Source organism: Trichoplusia ni, chromosome 3 (genome assembly GCF_003590095.1).
Source record: "Trichoplusia ni isolate ovarian cell line Hi5 chromosome 3, tn1, whole genome shotgun sequence".
NCBI lineage: Eukaryota > Metazoa > Arthropoda > Insecta > Lepidoptera > Noctuidae > Trichoplusia > Trichoplusia ni.
Genome location: NC_039480.1, coordinates 11603243 through 11629282, shown reverse-complemented (window position 1 = coordinate 11629282; position 26040 = coordinate 11603243). Strand labels below are relative to the sequence as shown.

The window sequence follows — 26040 nt, the reverse complement described above, 5'->3', positions numbered from 1 at the left end:
TCAGATTTAACAAAGCACAAAAAGAAAAATCATGAACAAGCTAAAAATAAATCTGTTGTCAAGTCCCTCAAAAGATAACAAAAATAATTGTTCAACAATTTAACCTTTGCCTTAACATGTAACCCGGCAATACATAATTGTTGGTTTTGTCATTGATAACTGATGGTTGTAAATCTAATTGGTTAATATTCAGCAGCTGCGTGCATCCAGTAATTTGTTCACACTTGATGTTTGCCATTTAAACACATCTATTAACGTACAGCCTCTTATAGTAATAATTATGGGTCTACGCAATACCGGTCATTACAAAAACTAAGTATGTGTAAAAACTTATTGCATTTTTTTCCTAACTTTATCCAAATTGGATGGTTGCCTAGTGTGTTTTTATTTAATTGTGAAGGGAACTGATGTTATCAACAGAAGGTCTACCAAACTTCCTGAAGATTGTGTTTTGAAACTAAGATCGTAGCTGGATAAATGGTCCCATTCAGGCTTTAACTTATTTTTTAATTTTTAAACTTGTTTTTTGGGTAATAATATCTCCTTCAAGTTTCGGGAACAAGCTTATGATTGACTGTGAAATAAACATCGTAAAAAACGCTTTTTTAATTTTAAGTCACATACATACCATCGACATAGTTGGGAGGTAGCAGCCTAAGGAACACATCCCCCCTTCTTCCCCAAGGCCTGTGTCGCACGTTGTTGCACTCCCCGCTTGCACTGCGGTATTTGCTCGGTGGGCAGGGGATCCCGCTGAACTCGTCATTTTCTGATGAGCAGTTCGTTCTGTGAAGTTATTAAGATGATTGATAAACCAGCTCAGAGATAGCTTTCATATTTAACTTTTTCGCAATGAGGGAAAAAGCAAGCTCAGATCTTTAAGTGTCTGAAGTGTGGCTTGGATTTTAATTGTTTATAAGTATTTAAGAGTTTTAAAAGTAACTCTACTCTAAATTAGGTGCAAAACTGTATCTTTAGAGATTGTCGTAAATAGTCAGATGGGACTCTCCAAACCACAGAAACAGGAAAAATCTGCCACTAGGCTCTCCTGCCTATCTTCTCATCTTACTTTACGGGAAACATGGAGAAAGGCTGTGTAAATAGAACTCTACTTTTTAATAAACTACTTACGCATCATTAGCTCCTAATAAGAATCTCTTTTCTAATGCTAGTGCTTCGCTGACAGCTCGCCGTAAGTCACTCGGCACTGCTTGGATGTTGCTGTCGTCTGACTTGCTTTTCTGTGCACTCGTTTCTACGGCTAGCACGACCGCTAAAAGCAGCAGACTTCGTCGTAACCTGGAACAATTGAAAAAGTTTGTTAGAGACTTTAAATTTGGAATAAACAGTGTCTTGAAGAGACTGTGGTTTAATGTCTAGCGTATATCAATATTATTGTAATTCTTTAAAGTCCATAACAATTAAGGACTTCGGTTGTATCCAAACTAGTAGGCAATTCCGATAACACATGTTAGTAAACCGTTGGTTCTATTGTACCTATGGTTTCGGAGTGTGGAGATTTCCGAATCACTAATTGATAAAAATAATATAAAATATTTTATACCTTATCTACTTAACTCTAAATTTCCGTTTTCCAAATGATTTAAAAGTTATTGACAAAACACGGCTTTTGTAACTAGTAAAGATAATAAAATTATGTATACTACGATAGCTGTTATAAATCCCTCTACGTTCGACTTAATTAAGCTGTTCTTTTTAATTTATACCTGGAATTTAAATATAAATGTTACATAAATAACAATAAACCAGTCACCGTGAAAACGTATTAGAGTTACGTCTGCCGGCGTCACGTCACGTCCTGATAAGCGCCTCTTGGATGAAACTTGTACGTATTAATATGTCGTTAACCTACATATGTACCGTCGGCGCTTAGTCCGAGTTCAAGGTGTCATATTTTTTGATTATGACAGATGAGAACTGTCAAGCTCTTTTTTTAAGGGTCGTTTATGTCGTTCTTAAAGTCTTCGTACTGTTACAATGATATGAACATCGCTTGAAGTTACTTTTCGTAAACTAAAAAGTTGAACAACTGCAATATTAGAACGCTTTAAACACGAGAAAGATTTCCTTTTTTTTTAATCAGCTGCTTAAGCGATATAACTGTAATATTTTTTTTGAACAAAAGCATAAAACAAATTGAAATTCAGTTTTGCAAGTTTTAAAAGAAAAAACAATCACCATAGTCAGTTCATCCAGTCCTAAGAACTTAGGTAGGTAACTAACATAAAAAACACAAAATTCAGACGAATTGAGAACTCCCTTCGATTTGAAGTCGGTTGAAAAACTTCGTGGTGGAGTGAAAGATCTTTGGTAGTTGATAGGTCTCTTATGAAACATTATTTTCAAAATTTGATGTCCATGTTTATGGACGTAAGCCGAAACATTTATTTTGTTGCATCTGTAATTATTGTACGAGTATATAGTCCGTCATCGTCATCTTTAATTTATTCATAGAATCACATAGGTATTATGCAATCTCGCCATTGATGGTCATTTTAAATTAGTAACTATAACTTTACTGCCTAACACGGAAATAGTTTTACATCTAAAATGTATTGTAGATAGCCCACCACCAATTTTTCTCACCAAAATGAAGCTATGAACTCTCTCAAGTATATTTGCAGACATTCGGTTATTCTCCTCCACTTCCACAAACCGCAACTGTTTAATGGCTCCACCAATTTTTATCAAACATGTGTAAGGAGACTTGCACATAATTCACTTTTAACACAAAATAAACGAATGTTTAATTGTTCAATCCGTTCAGGACCAGACACCACAGCAAGTTAGACACGTCAAACTTATAACACCCTTCTGTTTGCGTAGAAGGTTAACGAATTGTATGATGGTTTGACATTATTTGGTTGAACACCAACTGTTATCGTGTGAACTGCCGCAGGTATGAAAGAGAGACGCCACTTCTTGTCATGTAGTCCTTTGTCTCGCTTCCACATCGTCGACAATAAATACTTAAATCGATGGTGCAAGGCCCCAGGAAGCTTAATAATACCGACATCAAACCGCAACAAACTAGCGACCACAAGTATGCAATATGCTTTCATTTTTATCTTACATCTCTTATGACATCCCACCGGTTGAACCATACATCTTACTTTCTATTCAAATAGGGTTCGGTGGCCCGAAATCGATCAATCAACATTCCTGATCGTTACTTAGTTTATTACTTACAATGATAAACAGGTAAAGTTGTTTAAGTATGCATTTCGGATTACTGTCAAAGTGAACGAGAATCAGCACTTTAAATAACTTTTTATTTAGTTCTCTTTTTAAATGTATTTTTTTTATAATATTTAAATTAATCCCTTTGTCGCTTGGGTTTCGCAAACATTCAAATCGCATACATACTCAAAAAAGTACACATACACATCCTTCGGTCAAGGCAGTATTTCTATGGAAACTCATCTTCAAAACAATGTTGCGAATTTGCAGTTTCTCAACTTTTAATAAAGCTTTGTTATTTAAATGGCAATTAATCTATGGATAGACCTTCGGCTGATACTAATGATATTATAGGTACCTAATGAAAATAAATTTGCCCATAATTGATTTTACATTCTACCGCGCTGGATTGCATCATCGCCTTTGATGATGGCCATAATGTCCTCATTAGTGTAAGGTGATGCTTAAAACTAAAAGTTTAAACTACTACTTAGGTTAGATACGTTAGCATAAAACATGGCCATCAGTACAATGTTGGCAAACAAGGTGTAATTGATAAAAAAAACGGTTCATTTATTTACTAGCTACGAATCCTCAGACTAACACACAGACATAGCTGTCAAACCTATAACATCCCTATTTTTGCATCTGTGGTTAAAGAACTTGTGTATTCTACACAAGTTCTTCAAGTTCACAAAGGAAAATCCGACTGAATCAGACAAATGTATGAAATTTTTTATTAAATACATAGGTAAATGCTCTAATAACTATTTACGTATATCAACACATCGCAAAACAATTATGAAAGGTAATTAAAATGTTTGTACAACACTTACACTATTTGCTCATATTAAAAACACATTATTTCATAACCTGACAAGATTTTATTTATTTTACCTGTACCCTTTAAACTTTCGAGAAATCACGTTTTTTTAACTTCATTAGCGATCTTACATTTTGTTAAGGAAGTTACATAACCACTCTCTGTATATGTACCTATCAAAACACTTTTGGCAATGATGACCCGAGTATTTGTTCTTGTATTAAGCTGTATCATGGTCATCTCTCTACAAGCAAACAATGATTAGACTGGAAAGAAAGTAAAACAATTCCACGTGAGAAACTATCTAATTTGCACAACAATTATTTACGTGTTTCTTAACAAATGGTTTCGCCGTTCACTTGGGCTTTTTGAATGTTTAGAATGTACTATGGTCGATTACTCTTCTTCTTTGAAAATATTTTTGACAGCGCATTCCAAAATCTTTTGTTTTTACTTAGGCCGTTACATATCTGGGCCCCAATTCCGCGGTTTACAATTGCATATTGCCAATAAAATAATTGAAAATTGATTGTATTGACAGTGAGTTTTCCATCCAGTACTGAAAAAAAAATTAAAAGGAGAATTCAAATAGTGAATGGAATCAAAATAGTGAATGGAAATTTAATCAAATTTACACTCATTCATGGGCAATTGTAAATAGCGGAATTCTGGATCAGTGCGCAATCTTAACTTATTGAGGTGAGTCAATGTGTAGGAACATCTAAAATTTTAGGTTTGCCAATATTAAAATACGAATGTATTTTATGAGTATGCAAATACAAATAAATATGAACATCCTCATGACTTGCGTCAAAGTGGCACATTTTCGTGAGAGACGATTCAAGTAATATTGCAATTATAAAAAGGTCAAATTTCATCTTGTTCCTTGTATCTAAAGGTTTATCTACAGTGGAAACATCAAACATAATTAAGTTCACAAAATCACGTGCTTTTAATAACTCAAATTGCTTTTTGCATCTAGATGTTAAAATTATAATGATACACCTAAAATCCGTTTCATTAAAAACCTGTTATTTTGTTCTTAATTTAAATTATATAACAACATGTAAAACAAGTGTACTAGGTGTTATTTTTTGTTATTCTCAACTGGAAGGAGTCAACTGGTCGAAGTCAGCTGTCGTGCATGTACCAACATACCTACATTTATTTATGTATACATGCATAACCAAATGTCAACTTGCAACTTTCACATTCCTGGATTTTGCGAGCTCTACATATCTATACTCTATACTAATATATAAAGCTGAAGAGTTTGTTTGTTTGTTTGTTTGTTTGAACGCGCTAATCTCAGGAACTACTGGTCCAAATTGAAAAATTCTTTTTGTGTTGAATAGACCATTAATCGAGGAAGGCTTTAATCAAAAAACCATCACGCTGCGACTAAAAGGAGCGAAGATACAATGGAAAATGTGAAAAAAAACGGGACGGGTATAAATCATAACTTATATCTTCTTCTACCCACGGGAACGAAGTCGCGAACAACAGCTAGTATTACATAAATGTGAACAATTTACCCATAGATCATCACTCACAATATGTTTAACATAGCTTGTAGGACTAGGCATAACGACAGTTGGAATACACAATCATTGTTAAAAAGTATTGTGTAATTAAAGTCTCTCGCGTCTTAAGAAATGCTGTGTTAAACCTACATTTGTGGCAATGTGAGTCACAGTGTATTAATTACTTTTAGTCTTGGAAATATGAAGATTCCCATGCTATTAAGTATGTATAAGAAGACACTCATTCTAAACCTACGTAAAAACCGAGAAACGACAAAACCGTATTAATAATTCATTTATCCTTTAACCCACGTCTTATGACTGCATTCAATCTTGTTACTTCAATCGACAGATGTGTCATTCATTCATTAAACACTGCACAGAACTATCTTAGTAATATTAATAATGCGAAAGAATGTATGGATGTTTGTTCCTCTTTCACGCAAAAACCACTGCACGGTTTTAGACGAAACTTGGTACACAGATAGTTTATAACCACGATTACAACACATAATTTTATCCCGGTATCACGTTAACGTGAGATCATTTTCGATTTTTAGCGGGCGGGCCTGCGGGAATCGGCTAATAATATAAATACAAAAGAAAATCCTTTAGAGTACAACATGCTAGACATTCTGTCAACTAGCGGACTTTTTAATATCTGTTTGGTTTCAAATCGCATCTTTGAATCAAATGATCTTATTATGAAGGTTATCCATCCAATTTATTTTACGACTACAGACGATTCAATGTCAATGCATATGCTCCCATTCGTGTGTCTATTTAAAGCGAAAGTGCTGCAAAATTACGTGACCGAAAAGTTTAAACACTTAAATTGGATATCGCTACCGTAGACAATATTGGACAAGGTCAAAGTGGTGAAACTCAAATGAAATCAGTTCTGCTGGATGAGACATATTGTTGCATTCGAAACTTGATTTCTAGGAAACTGTCAATAGTTTGTTTTAGTCTTTTAAAATATTAGTCATAGCTAACAAGATTTGATCTAGGTAAATGTCATTGATTTTTCATTAAAATAATTACAATACTTTCCAATTCTATACAGCGACTCGTGTTCCTACGTTATTAGTTTTAAAATGTCCAAAGTCATCGACTTCCCATATTTCAAGTATTTGAAAGTTTTTCATATTAGCTTATCTAGATCATTTATCTCCACGTCAATTCTAGGATACTAGAGATTTATTCCGCCACCCATTGTTCTTTTGAGAAGGTTGCGTAAATCGTCATGTGATTTGCACAGAATACAACCACGCATTGGCGACTTAGTTCGACTCGTTTTCGGCATACGGATAAGCGATGACTAAGGTCACATAAAGGTATTTACTTATAGACTGAAGACTGGTTAAGGGATTTTAAACTTAGTCTCTTACAATACAAGGGTCATTCTTATGATCGTTACAAACCAAAGACGGATTTTCTCGGATTACTCTGCTTAGCAACAAAATCTTAAGATTATTCTGTTACTACATGTTTTGTTATGTAAAATTTATATACAAAGAAATCTTATATCACAGGTACTTGCAGAATTTCGTGAAATTGTATTTATTGAATCAATTAGTAGTTTACGCAAGCGTGTTTGCCGGCTCTATCATGCCATTACACACAATGTTAATGATAATATAAGTTTGCGAATTTCAACACTGAATATTTAATTAAACAATAAGTAAGTTCTACTTCCTACAAGCTTATTATAAATAAAATATTCTTTGTGTAAAGTGACAAAAAGTGCCGGGAGCTTGAGACACGTAACTAACTTGAGTGTGTGTAGTAAACATTATCATTAAAAAAAGTTAAAAGATAAAATAACCCGTCCAAAATCAAATTTAAGTTTGAGTAAAGTTGCATTTCATGTTCGTGTCTTATTCTGTTTATTTATTAAATATAAAAAAATAAAAAGAACGTTGGCTTCGAGTGGCATGTCAAATTAATATAAAGCAATTAATTAAATTAAAACCGTGACGAAAAAAACTCAAATGCAAAACGAAAACAAGAAGAGTTTTAAGAAACATTTTAATCAAAATAATAACTTATTATAAAACTAGTTATTTAACAGATTACTATGACATCAGTTTATTTAGTTTCTCCGCTATGATTTTTGTTATTATGAATGCAAAGAGGAGATGTGTTTTAACAACCTTTAATTCATTTATGTATTTTGAAATTCAAAATTGCCAAATCACTGTTGTTACTAAATTTTAGTTAATTGACTTTTTCTTACACAGATATAAGATCTATTTGTTGTAATTATATTTGAGTGCGGTGAGTTATTACTAAGATATATACGAAATTACATAATGTTTTGTTTTTTTTTGTAGGAGAGTAAAAAGTTTAGGTTGCGGGTACCTATCAGGTCAGTGAACATTTAATGTTATTTAAACTACATAGGTTTTTATAATTCGCTAATTATTGTAATAAATCTCGATTCTCTTTTTGCAACACGTATAGAATTAATGACGCTAGTAGATTCTTAATTCAAACGTCTTTCTTATTGCCGTTAAATTATAATATTTAAAATAAAGTTATGACTACATTAACTTACCTATATTTCTAGTTTATTTTCTGGCGACCTTACATTTAAAACTATAATCAGATAAAAGTACGGATAAAAGTAAGATAATAAAATACCACCGCTTTTATTATTTTTTCCAAAAGTTGTATTTAGAACTCTTTGGGACAGCTTGCTAAAAGAAAATTAAATAGAAAAAGAATATTCATTGTTAACAATAGGTATTAAACCTTCTTGGCAAATTAAAAAAAAAACATTAAATATAATTACTTAGTATATTTTTTTAACGTTTGAATTTCTTAATTTTATTTGATATCGTGAATTTATTTTTAATTTTATTAAAATGGTAACATAAAATGATTTCATAAAATATTTATGTAGTGAACGTGTACGTATTATTAAAGCTTCAACTTGAAGTCTTATTCACTTAACGTTAAATAATTTTATGTCAGCATACTCGACTGTTGTGTACCATAATTGAAAGTGTTCATGGAGACAAAAAAAAATTAACACGAGATTGGAACGCACTGAGATGACCTCACTAGCCGGACACCTGCCGACCTTTACTTGCTAGACAGGCTACATCCTGAATGCTCTTCAGAGGGCCTGCTACCTCTTAAAGTAATATTATTGCAGTTGTGGGACAGAGATGGCGCTCTACACCGAGTGTTGCGTCTCTCTTCAACAATATGATTTTAAGAGGCGGTGGTAGACGCTCATTACAAGTGACTCGTATGAAGTTATTGTAATTATGTTGTCAGGAAACAGCTAAGTAGTACAACTATGTTACTATTCCACAAACCAAATACGGACTCTTCGTAATCTGCGTTGTTCATAAATTAATTAATCTTTGGCATTTAAAGGTAGCATATAATACGTATCTAGGATTATTTAAATGAATATGTCTTCGTTTAGGATAAAGGTAATTGCATAAAGAATTTGTTTTTATTTAATGTCATATTTATCAACCTTCTTGCAGCCATAAGACGTGAAAAAAGCAGGCAGAACTCAAAATATGAAAGGTACAGTAGGAAACCTCTTTCGTCATAGTATACCTCTTTTCTAGTTAAACTTCTTAAATTAAAAAGTTATACCTTAACTAACTTCGGTCGAATGCACATACTGTTAATATAATTATTTCATTATTACTTTACTTTGCTCTACTTATCTGATAACATATTTATATTAAAAGTTACTTCAATAGGTTCACTACGTGAGCATGTAATTATAAATAATAAATGCGGACAACATCACATACATTGTTCTGAACCCAAAGTAAGTTGCTAAAGCACTTGTGTTATGGAATTCAGATACGAAGGTACCGCAAGCACCCAGACCCGAGACAATGAAGATATGTGATTTTTTACATTGTCCCAACTGGGGATCGAACCCGGCACCTTAGAGCTAGCGACACCTTGAAACTGGTGCGTACGCCTCTCGACCACGGAGGTCGTTATTTTTTATTTTATCGGTTTCGCTAGATTACTACTAGAATTAGTGTAAGCAAACCATAAAAGACTTGCATTATATCTGTTAAAAACTTTTATTTTGAAAACTTTCTTTAAACACGACGAATTATAATAAATTAATTTGACGGAAGCAACAAGTATTAACAAAATAAATACTACATTTCGATATGAAGACAGATATCATGTTATGTTAATACGACAAAATGATTTATGATTTATAGTAAATTAATTACTATCGTTTATTGCATATGTTTTCGTACAAATAGGCTGATTAGCACGCTAATGTTTCCGCAATATGCGTATGTTGTATGACGTAAGGCGTGTTTACGTGCATGCGGGTCTTAAGCAACACAAATCGTATTTATCACGTGAGTCCCCACCCTTAAAGTAAGTTTTCTTATGCATCACTGCGATATGTAAATGTGTATACAGATATTCATGTGAACATAACATTTTTGTAAAAAGTATGTAATGTAATGAAACCTCCTTGGTCATTTTTTTTTACTTTTTTTTAAATAGCTTTATATTTAAAAAAAACAACTTATCATCATTATTTGGTTATCTTTTGTTTATTTAATTGTGTGTTTTTAAGCATTCTTGTTTTTATAATTTTTGTTTTTTTATTAGTACAAAGTACGTATTGAATTTTAGTGAAAAGTTAACTAAAATGCTGAATCTAAGTTGAGAACAAATCAGGTACGTTGTTACACGTAAAGTCATTACATAGAAAAAGGCGGAAAAAATATTTAATTGCCTAATACCATAATCAATATGAAACAGGCAGTGAATATTTACTTAATTGTGAACACAATCATCGATCTGCACGCTTGATTCATGACCAAGTTAACGGTTTAACGGAAAAATAGGCATTAGACGCTAACCCTTTAAAATCATTAATTTAATAATGGCGGTATAGTTACGCTTAGTTATCGGGAATGTATGACTAGTTTTGGACCCTACAAAAGTCTTTAATCATTAGCTATTGCGTCGACGACCCTACAAAATTGAAATTATCTACGTATTACCCGTACGCTGGTAACACTGGTTATCCGATAAATATGCTTAGGCCACGCCAATTAACGTTGGCTCTCGGTGTGGCAACGCTCTTGCGAAAACTTTGCACAGCTCGGGGAAAAACGGTTACCTAATCTCCCACAATGTGATGTTAGCTTACTGGTACGAACGTGTACACGTTTAAAAGTGAAAATCTGTATTGGAAATTACGTATGTATTTATCACACGGTTTTGTATGGGCGTACGCTAATGCTGTGCTTGTTTATCTGGCTGGTCTGTTAGTCTCTGAGAAAATAATTTTCATGGCTATTTTATATGAATTGTTGTAAAGTCGTCTAGTAGATATGAATGAAACGCTGCCAACAGGGCCCGATGAAATAAAAGAACGGCTCCACATAATTATATCAATGTGTTTCGGAGGGTTTTACAAACATTCAGGTCACATGCACAATGGCACCTAGACCTGAGACAAGCATTCGTGGATGACACAAGTGCTTGTATTACGTGGTGTTAGAACGAGCGGGCCGTCGCACATTGTAGATTTAGAGATTTAGGGAAAGAAGAATATACTAACCCATTTAGCTGGTTGATGATTATGATGATTTCCGACATAGTTTTTGAAGATTTCTTAAAAGACCCTAATTCAATTTACATAATAATATTACTTAAGATGCGTTAAAATTCGATCACGGGCACAAAAGAGAAAATTTATACACAGAAGACACTTGATACTTTTGGCCTTTACTACTAATGACGTAACTAATGTTTGTTTATTTAAATAAATTAATAGACTTTAATATTCTAAATTAAATACTGAAGATGGAGTTGAAATGGTAGTCGACCTCATAAAGTTAAGACAAAGATGTCTTAAATGAGCTATCAAGCTTTTGCTCTATTGGATAATATCACGCACAGTCCACACATCAGCTGTGACAATTAAATGAACCGTGATGCAAAGAGTGCTTTAAAGTCTAAGTATTAAGGTCGATATTCCTGTTTGTTTTGTTTGTGATACTGTGATCGGCAGTACATAGAGACTGCAATGAGAAACTTTAGTCCATTCATATATTTAAAAGGTTATAAAGTACTTATGAGTTGCGCAATCATGTTTAAAATATGCTTTGTATAGTTTCTTATTTCTGTGAATCTTTGACAGTCAAAAATATCTGCATACCGTTATCACGTGAACTTAGGAAAGGTGAATAATAACAAAAACAATTATATACAAATGTATACCTATTTAATGATTTTGAAAGACGTGTTGGGCAAGCTCAGTGTATTTTATATTTGCTGTAAGATATGGTAAAATACTGAATTATTCCCAAATAATAACAGTTACAGAAAGGGCACTAGACTGATAGGCTGAAGATAAATGGTATAACAGATTCTGAGTTTATCTGTAAATACTAGACTATAAGTCAACGCGTGTCAGTATTTCTTATCGTATGACGTCAATAACTATCACTAATATAATAATCATGCGACAATATGTTACGGCATTTGTATGTTTGCTAATACTTCACACTAAAAGAAGAATTTAGAATAGAGGAAGTTGACACTTTAAATTATCACGTTAGGTACTTTATAGGACTGCGTTAAAGGCAGCTACAGATTTCATAATTTTCACTATAATTCTGACTCTCCTATTACGTATACGAATCGGCTTTCCACACATATGTGTATATGAAGGGGTATTGTGATAGATATTGTGACGAAGTGAGCTTAACCTTGATGCCGAAAGGTGTTCAGTGCAGCTTGTAACCGGTCCAGTTAGCTTCAGATAAATATCTGGACGGACCAGGAAGTCATGTTAAAATAAATGAGCAATACACGTTTATAAAGCGGTGGTTAATTAATCTAGTTTTTTTGGTATCAATTGACGTTGTACATTTTTTTCATACTTGAACTGGACGCCTACAACTATTTCTTAAATTGAGACTGTTATGTGTCAGTGTCATCTCACATTTTTAACGCTCAAACAGCTAGACTGTTTTCGACGAAATTTGGTATGAAAGTAGCTGATGCCTTGGATTAACACATAGGCTACTTTTATAAATCTATGTAAAAGGAGGATCAAATTTTAGCATCTGGAACCGATATCCAAGCAGGCGAAACATCGGCTTTTATAAAAATGTGTTCAAAGATAAATCGATTCGAAATGACAACATCCAATCGCAATAATCTACATCTTAAGTTACTTAGTACAAAAATAGATACACATCTACCTTATGTAACACTTCATAACAATAGTCATGGCGCCTCTACATCTATTTTCTAGATTGTAATCTGCTTTAAGCCGTATTGATAGGCCTGGTGTACTTTCTCACGGTTATTACAATTATCGATAACTTTAGACGGAAATCATAAATCTTAAGTGTACGTTTGGGAATTGAATGATGAGCTCTTCTATATGTAATATTATTGCAGATGTGGAAAGGAGACGCTGCTCTACGTTATGTAGAGCTCTATCTCGCTTCCACAATTACGAAAATAATCATAGCGGTAATAGTAGTAGATCTTTTATACGTATAGATTATAGGTATGAAGTATCTTTTTATAATATTGCTTGTTAATGAGTGTGTGAAGCAATTAGTTAAGTAGGAATAGTTAATATCGGGGATTAGTTCCCGTCTTTTGTTTCAAAACTAAATAATTTATTGCAACCTTGCTTTGTTGATGGGTCGTTTTATATTGTCCATAGTAATTTATTTCTTGTGTCTTACTTTGTTACATCCCTGGCGGTTTAAAAAATTGCAGTAGTATGCGTAAAGACACCCAGACTCGGTACAAGCATTCGTGAATCAATCAAACGCTTGTCCTACGTGGGGATCGAAACGCGAGACATATGGGTTTTAGCGTGGTGTTCTAAACTACTATCCGTGCCGTCACAGTCATAGTAAGCTTATTGCGATGCTGCATCAGCAGCGAATATATTGTCAATTTTAATAGAAGCAGACACAATTATTGTAGACCTGCGTTTCACCGACCACTTAGCATGTTTTTAATAGAGGTGTCAACAGCAATTATTAGTGATGATCGCACAATGTAACTAGCTTTTAGTTTTTACTGATAAAGCGCTTACAGCTCAATCACGCACAACGTGTAAACAATCAAAATGAATTTAAGAACGGCGTCTAATTACTACATTAGTTCGTTTTTGAATAATTCAAGAATTTTCCAAATAATTAACTCGTGATTTATCACTTCATTGTATTACAACTAATAATGTACTAGCTATTTATTTTATCTATACATATTTATATTTTTTTTTGTGTCTGTTTGCAGTTTTGAAATATTCGTTTTTACTCAATGAGGCTGGCTAGAGGCACAAGACTGGGGAGGGCCAGCAGTGGATTGATAATGATATACAAAAGTACATTTTTATAATTTTTGTCCGGCTAATCTCTGGAATGGCTGGACCGATTTTGAGGGGACTTTTATTGAAAGATAGCTGATGTAATGAGGAATAATTAAGGATACTTTATTTATTGTTTTATTTTTTAAATAGTGTAATTTTTGTTTAATTCCGTGGATACACAGCTATTTTTTTTTAATAATATTCGTATCTATATCGTACTAGTAAACATTTACGAGTGACGACAAACGAAACAACGGAAAGCGCTAGCGCAGTTCCTTTGTCTGAGGTTTTTATTAGACATCTTACTACCGCGCGATTGTAATTAACGTCTATAATAGTTTAAAGAGAGGTTGATTGGCCTTTGATTACTTCCTAACATGTGTACCGTAGTCGTGACCTTTGGTTCCAGTCACAACACTATATTTGTACAAGACAAGACCAAACTGAGGAGCTCGTGACTAAGCTATAACTGCATAGCTGAATCGATCACAGGTTAAGCTACGTTTGAAGTGGTTGGTCCGGAGATGGGTGACCATCTTTGTCATAACTAGTTTCTCCGTGTTCCGGAAGGTACGATAAATTGGGGGTCCCGGCTGTTATTCATACATCTTTTACAGTCGTTACAGTTAGTCAGAAGCATGAAAGTTTGACAACCAGTCTAATCGATATCGTGTTGCCCAGGTAACTGGGTTGAGGAGGTCAGATAGGCAGTCGCTCCTTATAAAACAGTGGTACTTAGCTGAATCTGGTTAGACTGGAAGCCGACCCCCACATAGTTGGGAAAAGGTTAGGCCGATGACACAGACCAAATCGACTACCGAAGTTGCATATTACATTAGATATGTTTATAGAACAAGCAGTAGAAGTAGAAGTGGTTTATTATCTTAAATTTCGTAACTATGTAAGTGGATTTAATAAATGCCAGCTGAACTATATTAGGAGCAATAAAGATCATTAAATAGATATTTGTAGTCTACACTAAACGTTTAGACTGGTTAACGTTGAAACACTAGTCCATAAACTTTGAAATTGCTTTATTTGTATAGGTATCGTAAATAAAGCCATTGTGTTAAAGTTTCGAATGGTGTATGGATGTTTCTTCCTCTTTCTCGCAAAAACCACTGAATTGATTTAGACCAATCTTGGTACATTAAAATTAAATTAAAAATATATTTATTAAAAACATAGTTCACATTACTTAAATACATGTACGAATACAAATGACTCGGATGTAAAACCAGTAAAAATATCTTAATAGTCATAATCATAGGAGTTGAGTTAATCTACACCAAAACATAATAATATACGAGAAGGCTGGTCTACAGATAATATAGGGACATAGATATTTTATAATCAGGATTAACACAGAATATTTTTATGTTCTGTATTTTTACGATTTTATGTTCCCGTTGGATAATTGTAGTTGTATCTAGCGAGCGGATCTACGGGCAACAGCTGGTTAAAAAAGGTTGGAAAAGGCTCAATACTGATAAATATTTGTACGATATATCCTAAGGCAAACTCATCGTAGTGCCTAACAAGGCTTTTAGCTAAGACTTCCTAGATGATTAATAGATATAGGAAACGTAAACCGTTTAAAGTTCACATGCCTTTGACTGATGACGACGATTGAAAATCATTTAGTTCTCATACGTATACTTGAACGGTACAAAAGAATTTTAAATGATGTCTCAGTAAAAAAATAGGAAGCTTACCATGGGTGAGATCATAAATGGTGTAAGAAACGCGCTTCGTTATCTGAATAAATGGTAATTGGATTAAATTTGACACTATTTATATTCTCAGGCATTTTGCCAACATTTACAATTGTTGTAATTGTAAATTCATTGTATTGACCATTAGTGTTCGACCCACTTAATTCCCAATTATTGTGTTGCATATTTATTCATCAGCAAGGGGCAAGACGTCATGAACGTTTCATTAAAAAAATATTTTTCCAATATTTTATTTTTTAGTAATAGATACTTAAGAATATTTTAAAACACATTTTCAAAAAATGTCGTCTTGCCCATTATAAATAGCGGAATTAGGGCCCTGAGTACAAATCAAGTGTGGTGGCGTCATGAATATCGCAATCTGGTGGGCCAAACGACCAGCCCCCACAAAGTTAGCGTTTCATTCGCAGACACGCAGCTCGCAACTCATGCAATACCGGTGACAAAGCTGTGTGAATTACTGCCCTGTTGGCCCTTTAGCGATAAGGTTTACTATTGTAAGTAATAAATATGGTAAGAGAAAAGACATTTCTAAAGATAACATTTTATCTACTATGGTGTTTAATTAATTTACATGTTAAGATCATTATTGAGGCATCTTTGAACTTTTTTAAATAAGGTAAGAAAAGACTATAAATAGTGTGAAATATCAATGCTCGTAATTGTCTTTATTTATCATATCCCACATCAAAATTGTAACACTTCAACAGGCTGAAAAAATGGGCTTTTACATTAGCAATCTGCTTAAAGCAACTAGTATTAGAGAATATTATACAATAGAGGCGATATGGATACAGGATTTAATATTATTTTAAAATAAACACATAGAAGAATTTTTAATAAATTAAATAACTAATGAACATACCTACCCACTCGAAAATGATTTTGTTTTATCAAAAAAGAACCCGTTATACATGTATAATTAAAATGCAACAGTCACCATCTCGGTAATGTCATAAATCTACCTACAAATATAATTTCAAAGTAGTGAAAGAACGAAAAACAAAATGGATTTAATTATTGGGCGTTACACATCTCTTTAAATCAAGTTACAAGATACATCTTACCAATGCCGCTATGGAGAGTTTGACAATTAAAAAGTATCAATTGTTAATTCCAATTTTGTAATCAATACAAATAACTATATATTTCCAAGAGCAAGTTCATGCTTTCAATTACTTATTAGCCTTGATATCTTTAGGCTCGTGTACAGCTGATTGCACGATAAGGAAAATAATATTATTAACAAATAGAATATAATAGTTCCGGCCAGGTGCAAGCCTCACGTTATTAAATGTGTTAAGAATCAACATTGCGAAATGATGAGCGATAATAGAGTATTATTAGGCCATTATTAAATGTTGTGATAATGTTTAATACTGGACAGACACGAACGTTAAATTTGTATTGAACCGGAAGCAATAAACCTTGTTCTTGTAACGTCTAGTACCGGCTAGTGCCACAAGCATAAAATGTGACCTTAGGAGATTTTAAAGAATATAATAATTACACTAAGTTAGATAATTGCAGATACAGTCAATTGAAACACGCAAGTTTGTGTAGATACAAAAACAGTTATGTCAGTTGGCATGCAGTAATATTGTGCAATATGTAAGTAAGGAAGGAAGAAAATTCATTATTGCTCGGTTGTTATGCCGTAATGATGAGCACGCGCACTCTTACCTAACTGGTGGTGAAGCGACCGTAACACTTACTGCAGTCGGTCATACGGCCTTCGATACCATATACACACAGTTTAGACAAACAAATGCGTAGAGTCATCTACGCATTTGTTACGCGCTGTTAGAGATCTAAGAGAAAGGACAATGTCAGTTTTTTAATTGATTTTTTCGGCCGGTAATAATATGTTGTTGATGGTATCGTGGTGTGTAATGATTACTGCATAAGATGAGTATGTATTTCTGTTCTATTTGTAATACGCTATAAAAAGAAGTGTGTACTTAAAGGTTATAAAGCTATGATTATTTGAACTTAGTTCGGATTACTACAAAAAAACTGTAACAGAAACTACTCTCAAATTCAACGGTTTGTTGAAGAATTGGGATAATACGTATGTGTTGTAGTTATACACAATATTGTGCAAATTATTAAGAAATAAACACAAATTTCGCTTGCAGCATGAAGTTCAGGTTTTGAAGAGAAGTTACAAACAGCGGAATTAAATATATAATCCCAACAACTTACCACTATTGTAATATGACTGCAAAATAACTAACCTTGATTATCATATCTCATTTGTTTGATTTTACCATCAGTAAAACGGTCCTAAAGCTTTATAAGTTTAGTCACCGAGTCAAACACATTATCATCGCGCTTATTACGATTATCGCATAAATACTCCATGCTACAACTTGTAATTTTCCTTGGCACGAGTTATGCACAGAGAGGATTTACGATAGGCGTCACTCGACAAGCATCATACCTTTACGTAGTAAATAAAACGTTCGATAACAAAAACAATATTCTAAGTATTTCGATACTAAAGATTTGTATACAATTATAATAGCATTCCTTCTCACGGATCTCGTCGTGATCGTAAATGGTAATGTATCATCATTTACAATCGCCATTAGCGATATATTTACGTGGAATCCCATCTGAGTTCCGGCTGCACATACTTGTACTTCCGTGAACTTTAATACATGTTTCATGTTTTTTTATTAACATAATGAACTGGTGATTGAGTGTCTAAGCTGTATTAGCCGCTTGTGTAACCGATGCTTCATGAATGGATCGATCGTTGAGACGGATGAGACGAAGTATTATGTACTTAAATATTTACGATTTTAACCAGCATTATGAATGACATAATTTAACATAGTTCACTGGTTTAAGTAATCTATAGAACATGGTACTATAGCTTTGGATACGAGTTGAAAACGTTTTACAACTTTTAAATTATATTGAAACGTAAACAAAGATATTTAATGTATGAGGTAACTTTAATATAAAATTACACTGACAGAGTTCAATGTTAAAACAATGTTTAACGTTTATTGTTCTATTCGATCTTTACATCGTATTTAGTATTAAACGTGACTTAGAATGGTGTCACTACAATTAGTATTTCTTAGGCTCAATAACTGCCTACATCATTACTGGGAGCGTGATGCTATAAATTGTGTATATTATTAAAAATATTTAAATGTACGGATAGGAAACAACGGAGCCAGGAAATCTTATAGTATATATAAAAAACTATCTTTTAAAATAATCTTAAAAATCTTGAATCGAATGGCTCCCTTTCATTTGTTTTCTGCTGTACTCGCCCTCTCCTTCATCATCTCACTCTCGTCGTTCGGATACACACCAAAATAATTTCACTCAATCAACCCAGCATTCGGATACAACTCATTCCCACATAAACATATAGTTGCAGTACATTAATCCATGATCATTACTCATCGACAAAGGCGAGTGAGAACGAAAGCGAATACGCCCCGGGCTGGAAGAAATCGAAAACTTATGTTACGTAAGCTTGAAGGCTGAGGTTCCATAGAGTTGCGTAAACTTACGACGTTGTGCGTGCACGGGGCGGCGACGCGGTGGTGCGGTAGCAAATGACCTCTGTTTACGGATTAGACAATAGGTCGTTTAGAACTAAATAGTTTTGATCCGTGTATGAACTTTGAAGTTATAAGTTTTGTAACTAAAATCATATGCACCAGGAATGATGACCTTCTTTAGTTTATACTTTTTGTAATTTATGTAGAGTTATTTAGACTTCCTGTCAGGAAAGTATTGGTAAAAACCCCACAAGTTTTTGTAGGTGCGAAATGAAACATTCCTTGGTTAAATTTTGGGAAAACCAACGTTGTTATCAATATGTAAGTTCATCAACGTCAACCAAATCACAAGATTAAAATAATCGCAATCCCTGTTTCGTTTACTCTTACAATTTTTTAAATATTTTTATAGAGTTGTTAAAACATATACATAGAACAACGAAACCTCATTACAAGTTTGTAACTATAAATCACAAAATCTAAATTCGTAACACTGCTAACGTATGATTGCGTGACAATTTATTAATAACACGTAGTAAAATTTTGTCATAACACCGGCCCTTTTGACCCGCAACAACTTTCGCCGTTACCAAAACGCTCATCCTTATATGTTTAGATGGAATTCATGGTTGTGCGTAATCCGGTGCTTAGGGTTACATAATGTGTACTCTGTCGACTAGTGACGATGTCTATGATCGGCGCGTGCGCCATGTTTCAATTGCGACCTGCATTTCTGCCTGTGTCATGGCGATATTGCGTCAACTTTTGGCTCATCATATACTCGTACAATACGATCAAGTGTTAGGACGAATAAATAATTGCTTGTTTCTATTTTTAGAGTTCCGTAGCCAAAGGTTTAAAACGGAATCCTATTATTAAGGCTTTACTGTCTGTCTATCTGTTAAGGTTGTATAGTTTATTTTCACAGATGATGCATTTTTGAAAGATTTTTGCAAAGAAAAAGAACATGTCATGAACATGGTTAAGCAACGGTTAATAAGTTCGTTAAATTGCTGTTAAACCATTTTCTGTTGAAAATTTGAGGTTTTTAGCTTTAAGTGTACTGAGCTGCCAATGTCGCGAGATTGGCACTTAATCAGTTTTTCCTTCTCTAATTCATGTCTATTGATATATCGATATAAACATTGTTAAACAAATAGCGCGAGGTTAAGGAAACTGCTTGTCTAAATATTGATTTTCCTTGTGATGTTTATGATTTTCTTAGGTATAGTATGAGTAGGTAATAGGTATATTATTAATATATTAAAGATGATTTCATCTTACGAGGAATTAATTGAATTATAATATGATTATTAATAATACAATTTCCAGAGCTCTTCTTCAAGAAAATCCCATATCCTTCCACTATTTGTACTAATAATTAATGCTTTAATTTTATGGTGTACAACAAAGTAATTCTATTCCATTCATAACATGATAATAGAGTATATAGAGTATATAATAGAGTTCATAGTATCCTTAAAGTAGTTCTACTCCTAAAGCAACTAAGCGTACGTCCATAGATACATATAAGTTTTGCAGCAAAGCAAAAAAAAAATGCTAATTACCACAATAACTTTCGTTTCTTGCACTCAATAATTTCTAGTTTCGGCAATAGGTATGCTAACATCTATTGCAAATATTCAACGTACGGACAGACGTTGCATCTTAAGGTTTATTTAACGCGTCTTATGTAACATTGCCATGAGGAAGACATGGCTTTACATTTAATTACAATTATTTAACAACAAGTATTCACATTACATTTGCGTTATTTAAATACTTGATTCTATGTAATTATGTTTGATTTATTAGAGATTCCATGGGATGAGGGTTATTGCTTGTTTATTACATGGATAATTGGAAATCTGTTTGAAAATGACTCAGATGTGGTTTAAGTTACCTGCCTACTGAAAACAAACAGACTGCACGGATAGCCGAGTGGTTGCACCACGCCAAACTGTCAAAACGCCATGTGACTTGAATGTTTGTCAAACCCTCCGCGACACAAGAATTAAATTCATAAATGTGGGAGCCGTTCTAAAAAAAAAAACAGTCACCAGTTTGCCGCTAAGCCAACAAATCAAGATCGAAGTCAAGCAACAATGTCAAATAAATTTATAAATTATTCTTACGTATAAATTGCGTCAAATTCAAGCATTATTGTACGATGAGTACCTACAGCATAATTCTTAAGCAGAGAAGAGTACTTAAAAAACTTCGCTTGGGAACTCCCTAATAAAAAAACTGGCGACAACGTACAACGTTCTCATAGGGACATTACCGACCTTAAAGCAATGTAACCTCCATAGTTATTAAAGAAGTGTATTGACATTTAATTAGGTATAATAATCCGAAAAAAAAATAGTTTGAAAAGCCTAACTTGAAGGCCATATTACTTGTAGACTTGCGGTAGCTGTTGAGTTCAAGTATTTAATGATTTCTTGCCAACGAAGACATGATAAAAATATCTTAAAGTGGGATTAAGATCGCTAATACAATTTGGATATAGATTATCATCGACTTTTCTTCCAATGGTGAGTTTTATAAAAAAAACAGTTATAAGTAAATATTTAAAGTAAGAATGTGTTATGTCGTCAAATACTGTAAAAATAAAAAAAAAGTATATACATTTAACAATTTGACTAGATAAGAAAAGACTAAACAAATAAAAACCATCAAGTTTAATACTGATAATGTTATAAAATTATTTTTTAATTGTTACTGTACATTAATGATATAAGTATCAATTGAAGCAGTAGTTATAGCATTCTTAGATTCCAGCTTGAATGAAGTTATTAAATTACGGAGGAAATTAGTTACCGTGTAGGCACTCGTAACTTAATTAACAAGTATGCAGCATATTATAAGCACAATACAAAATAGCTTGTGCACAGTTTAAGCAAACAAAAATATTGATTTCTAAAATTTAGGTATATTATATTAATTATCACATACTTAGAAGCTGTTATCACCTCATACCAATATAATCCTTGACATATTTTCATGCAGAAACTTTAGCCTATTTCTAGATATTAACACCTACTTCTTTGGGAGGTGTCAATTGCGTATGACAAATACTTGTAGAGTTTATTCAGTAAAGATTATCTGGAATTATCATAATAACTATCTTGAGATAAATGCATAATATTTTTTTTAATAAACGTTTTCCTTACGCGCGTTATCGGATGGGCTTAAACTAGTTTCGGACACAACAAAAGTCCTGAATCATGATCTGACGATTTCTCTTATTAGTAGAGTTCACGATTTAGACTATGATTGGGTTAACTAATAATCTGGCAATCTTTTGTAAAAAAATATATTTTTAAGTACCTATTGAAAATTTTGCAATATTTTTATCAATTAGAACATACCGTTGGATTTGTCCTAATATTATCTTATTTAGACTATAAAAGCTGATAAAATTATAACAAACAACCAATGATGATCACGTTGAAACGTAAAGAATATTAAAAGGCATGTTAACCTTTGCTAGGAATATTTAAATATGACCTCGTTAGGACGTTTACCCACCAGATATAATTTATAACACCGTAGCGTTCTTATTCTATATCTGGCTTCATTTGTTTCGTCTCGAAATACGCAAAGTTTCGACAAACAAGGATTACGGATGTGCGATTCTGTCAAAAAAACAACATTCCATTTATGGATATTCGCACGTTATATTGAGAGTCAATGATAAACAGTATAGGTACTAAAGTCTATTTATAAGTTTAGAAACTAGACAGTCGATGACATTTTTAAATGCTGCTGGTATCAGATCGGTATCTTTAGCAGGAATTGAATATATTTTAGAGCTTAAGTTAGGAGGTTAAAATTAAAATAGAAAATTTAAAAAACTCCGGCTACATACGAGTAGTTCATGCTCAACCGATTTCTATGAAACATGCCTTAGAACGTTTGCATTTTAAATGGCTCAATCCGTTCGGGAGTTATGATGTCACAAACAGACAGACCAGTAGACAGACACGTCAAATTTTAACACCTCTGTTTAGGCTTCAATATGTTCTAATGATAAGTTTGTACGATAAAGGTAGGTTCCAAATTTTATTGATGTCTTTAAGTTCAAAGTCCTAATTAGGTTCGTAGCCCCTGACAAGCTAAGATTAGATTCTGTTTTTATGTATTTTTGACTTTAACACTCATAAGTTAAGTTATAAATAAAAACTAATTTACATGTTTTCATAAGACGTACTCGTAACTTCAAGTAGTGTTTTTGTAACCACAGTACTTGTTTGACGAACACTGTATAGCTATATCTTTGTATATGTCAGTTTAAATAGTTTCGTGTCATGTGAAGTTAAATAATGTATGCAGGAAATAAAGTTACATAATTCGTTAAGAGACCACTTAGTGCCGTGCAGTCGGAAACGTGTGGCTTACTATGAAATCTAGGACACATCCTTTATTCAAAGACGACTCTACAATTTCTACGTTCTAAGATTAAACGCAAACTTAATTCGGGTCGTAGGTCACAAGCAAACTGTATTTAAAGTTCAACTGTTCGTTAAAAAAAAAAAGAATTTTACGAGCAAGGTTACTTAATAAGGTCAGTTATACTTTGGTAACTCTCGTTGCAATTTTGTGTTTTAAATACGGCGTTTGCAAAGTATGGATCTAAGAAGGTTTGTTCCCATCTGATACACCTATAATAAAGATTAATGCTTAGGGATTTTTATCTCAAAAGAGTGCTTTTTAAAATAGGTCAGGTATTACTCGAATATTATTATGATAAGTCTTTGTCTTATTCTCTGAATGTGTTATAACTAACATTTGAATATTCTAGCGAGCTGAACTTGTAGCCTTGGTTGGCATTGTCCTACATTCAATAAAGGAGAGGAATTTAGCAGTCGATTTGACACTTTATAAGTTTGCGTAATTTTACACAGATTTATTGGAAGTTAACGTTTTAAGATGTTTATTCAATTTACATTGGAATTACTCAATTTGTTGTTAGGTTTACAAGTTACAAATCGTCTATAAATCAAAGAGGAAAATAGTTGCCAACCTGTCAAGGTTCAAAAGCCAGACAGTAGGTATTACGCCAAGTAACTTAAAACTAGGTAGTAATCACTGCATACAAGTAAAAAATAACCAACTTACTTTTTAAAAGTTCCCATGCTGCTGCTGACAATAGACAACTTAACAAAAGTTATTCAAAAACCATTCATTCAATCGGAACAGATGAACACGTCTTGTTTCAACGGAATCACTATTTTGTTTTAATTCGAACGGTCGAATGTAAATTTTAAATTTTAATTTAAGCGCGGTTTTCGCGGGAGCGGTTGGCGAGCGCGCTCCGTTCGCCGCGAACGTGCTGGCTCGGCAGTGATGACGGAATGAGGCTGCTTGCTGGAGGCTCCCGCAGCTGTACAGCAGCCGCACGCCAGCGCAGCGCCAGAGAGAAAGTTAAGTTATCAAACTCGTGGTTACGTTCGGCGATGACGCTATCTTCCCAAGCGGTTGCGTATTCGATGACAAAATTAAATTTTCGCGTACCCGCGACAATTTATGCGCTACTGACACGGTAAACGTTCGACTTTTATAACGTCCTACTTTTGTAAAGTAATTTGTTTATTTACAACATTGATAACAATGTATTTCCTGTGTCTGTAACCCAGATATTTATATCAATAATCAAATGATTTGACATAATATAAGAACGAAACAAAAAAATTAAGTAAGTTCCCCAATAAAGTTATTGAACATGAATATTGATTGTTTACTGCGAACCATGCCTATATTAAAATAATTCCTATAATTACACTGTTAGAGAGCAATAAACTAGTTAAAGACATAAAACGAAATATTACAACCTGCTTATTAACCTAAAAGCGAGTTCAAATTGAAAACTTATTGTTTTGGGGATATAAAATTAATGTCATCCATAAACTTGAATGTTCAGTGTAAAACCGGGTATTATATTTATCGTTATTATGTAATACACGGGTTAATATTTATTCGATTGTAAGTGGTGACCGCACAACTTTCACTTTTGCGAATGTGGATAGGTTGTTAAGAAAAGTCATATGATAAACGTAGGTAGGTACTTACATGCTCTTTGTACCTATGGACCGTGAGATTTTCCAGCGTTTAGCAGATACGTTACAGATATTATGTATTTCTCATAAATAATGTATTTAGGAAGAATTGAGACTATGAATAATTCTATTAAAAAGATCCAGCAGATAAACTATCTGTGAACAATTTTGTTGCATATTCTACGGAATTGAAGACTCTACCTGGTGTGACGTGGAGATTCATTTTCTAAAACATTGTACCCTATACTCGTATAATGAGAGGTATTTTTGCCGTCAAAGCGGGATCCCTTGTGAATTTATAAAGAAATAAGGACATCGTAATAACACACACCCCCCCATTTGGGTTATTATGTTGTCGTAAAACGATAAGATGTGACGAAGGAAAATCATAATGTGGTGATTCCATCTCACGCAGGAAAAGCATTTGACGTAGATCACCCACGTATGCTTGTTTTTGGCCTTTGTGCATGTGACTTGATTCTTTTGGGGAACTGCCCTAAACACAATGACTAAATTCCTTAATGCGGACACGTTTTCCAAAAAAATAACTTCAAGGCCAAATGCAAGTACATTTAAAGTTACTAAAATTACTTAATTACCATGATACAAAGTGTAAAACAGATTCGGGGTTCGTCCTTCGTTTGTCTGCAAAAATGGGTCATTTTTACTCTGTTTTGGGACAGTGGGACATGTTTTGGGATAACTGGGATAAATGGGCCATTTAATCGAATCATCAAATAACATACAACATCATACAACATCATACAACATTTTGTGGTAGAGTAAGAGCAATACAGACA

General features: G+C 33.4%; 1 protein-coding gene across 1 annotated transcript in view; it reads right to left on the bottom strand.

Annotated features, from left to right (window-relative positions):
- The window catches only part of LOC113491919, a 42709-nt gene extending 17895 nt beyond the window's left edge, over positions 1–24814 (bottom strand). The window contains exons 1-3 of the mRNA XM_026869135.1: positions 24303–24814; positions 1132–1299; positions 629–786 (exon numbers count right to left, since the gene is read on the bottom strand). Of these exons, the coding sequence (XP_026724936.1) occupies positions 629–786; positions 1132–1299; positions 24303–24319 (343 nt within the window). The 5' untranslated portion in view covers positions 24320–24814. The remainder of the gene's footprint in view (positions 1–628; positions 787–1131; positions 1300–24302) is intronic.
- Positions 24815–26040: the final 1226 nt, after the last annotated feature.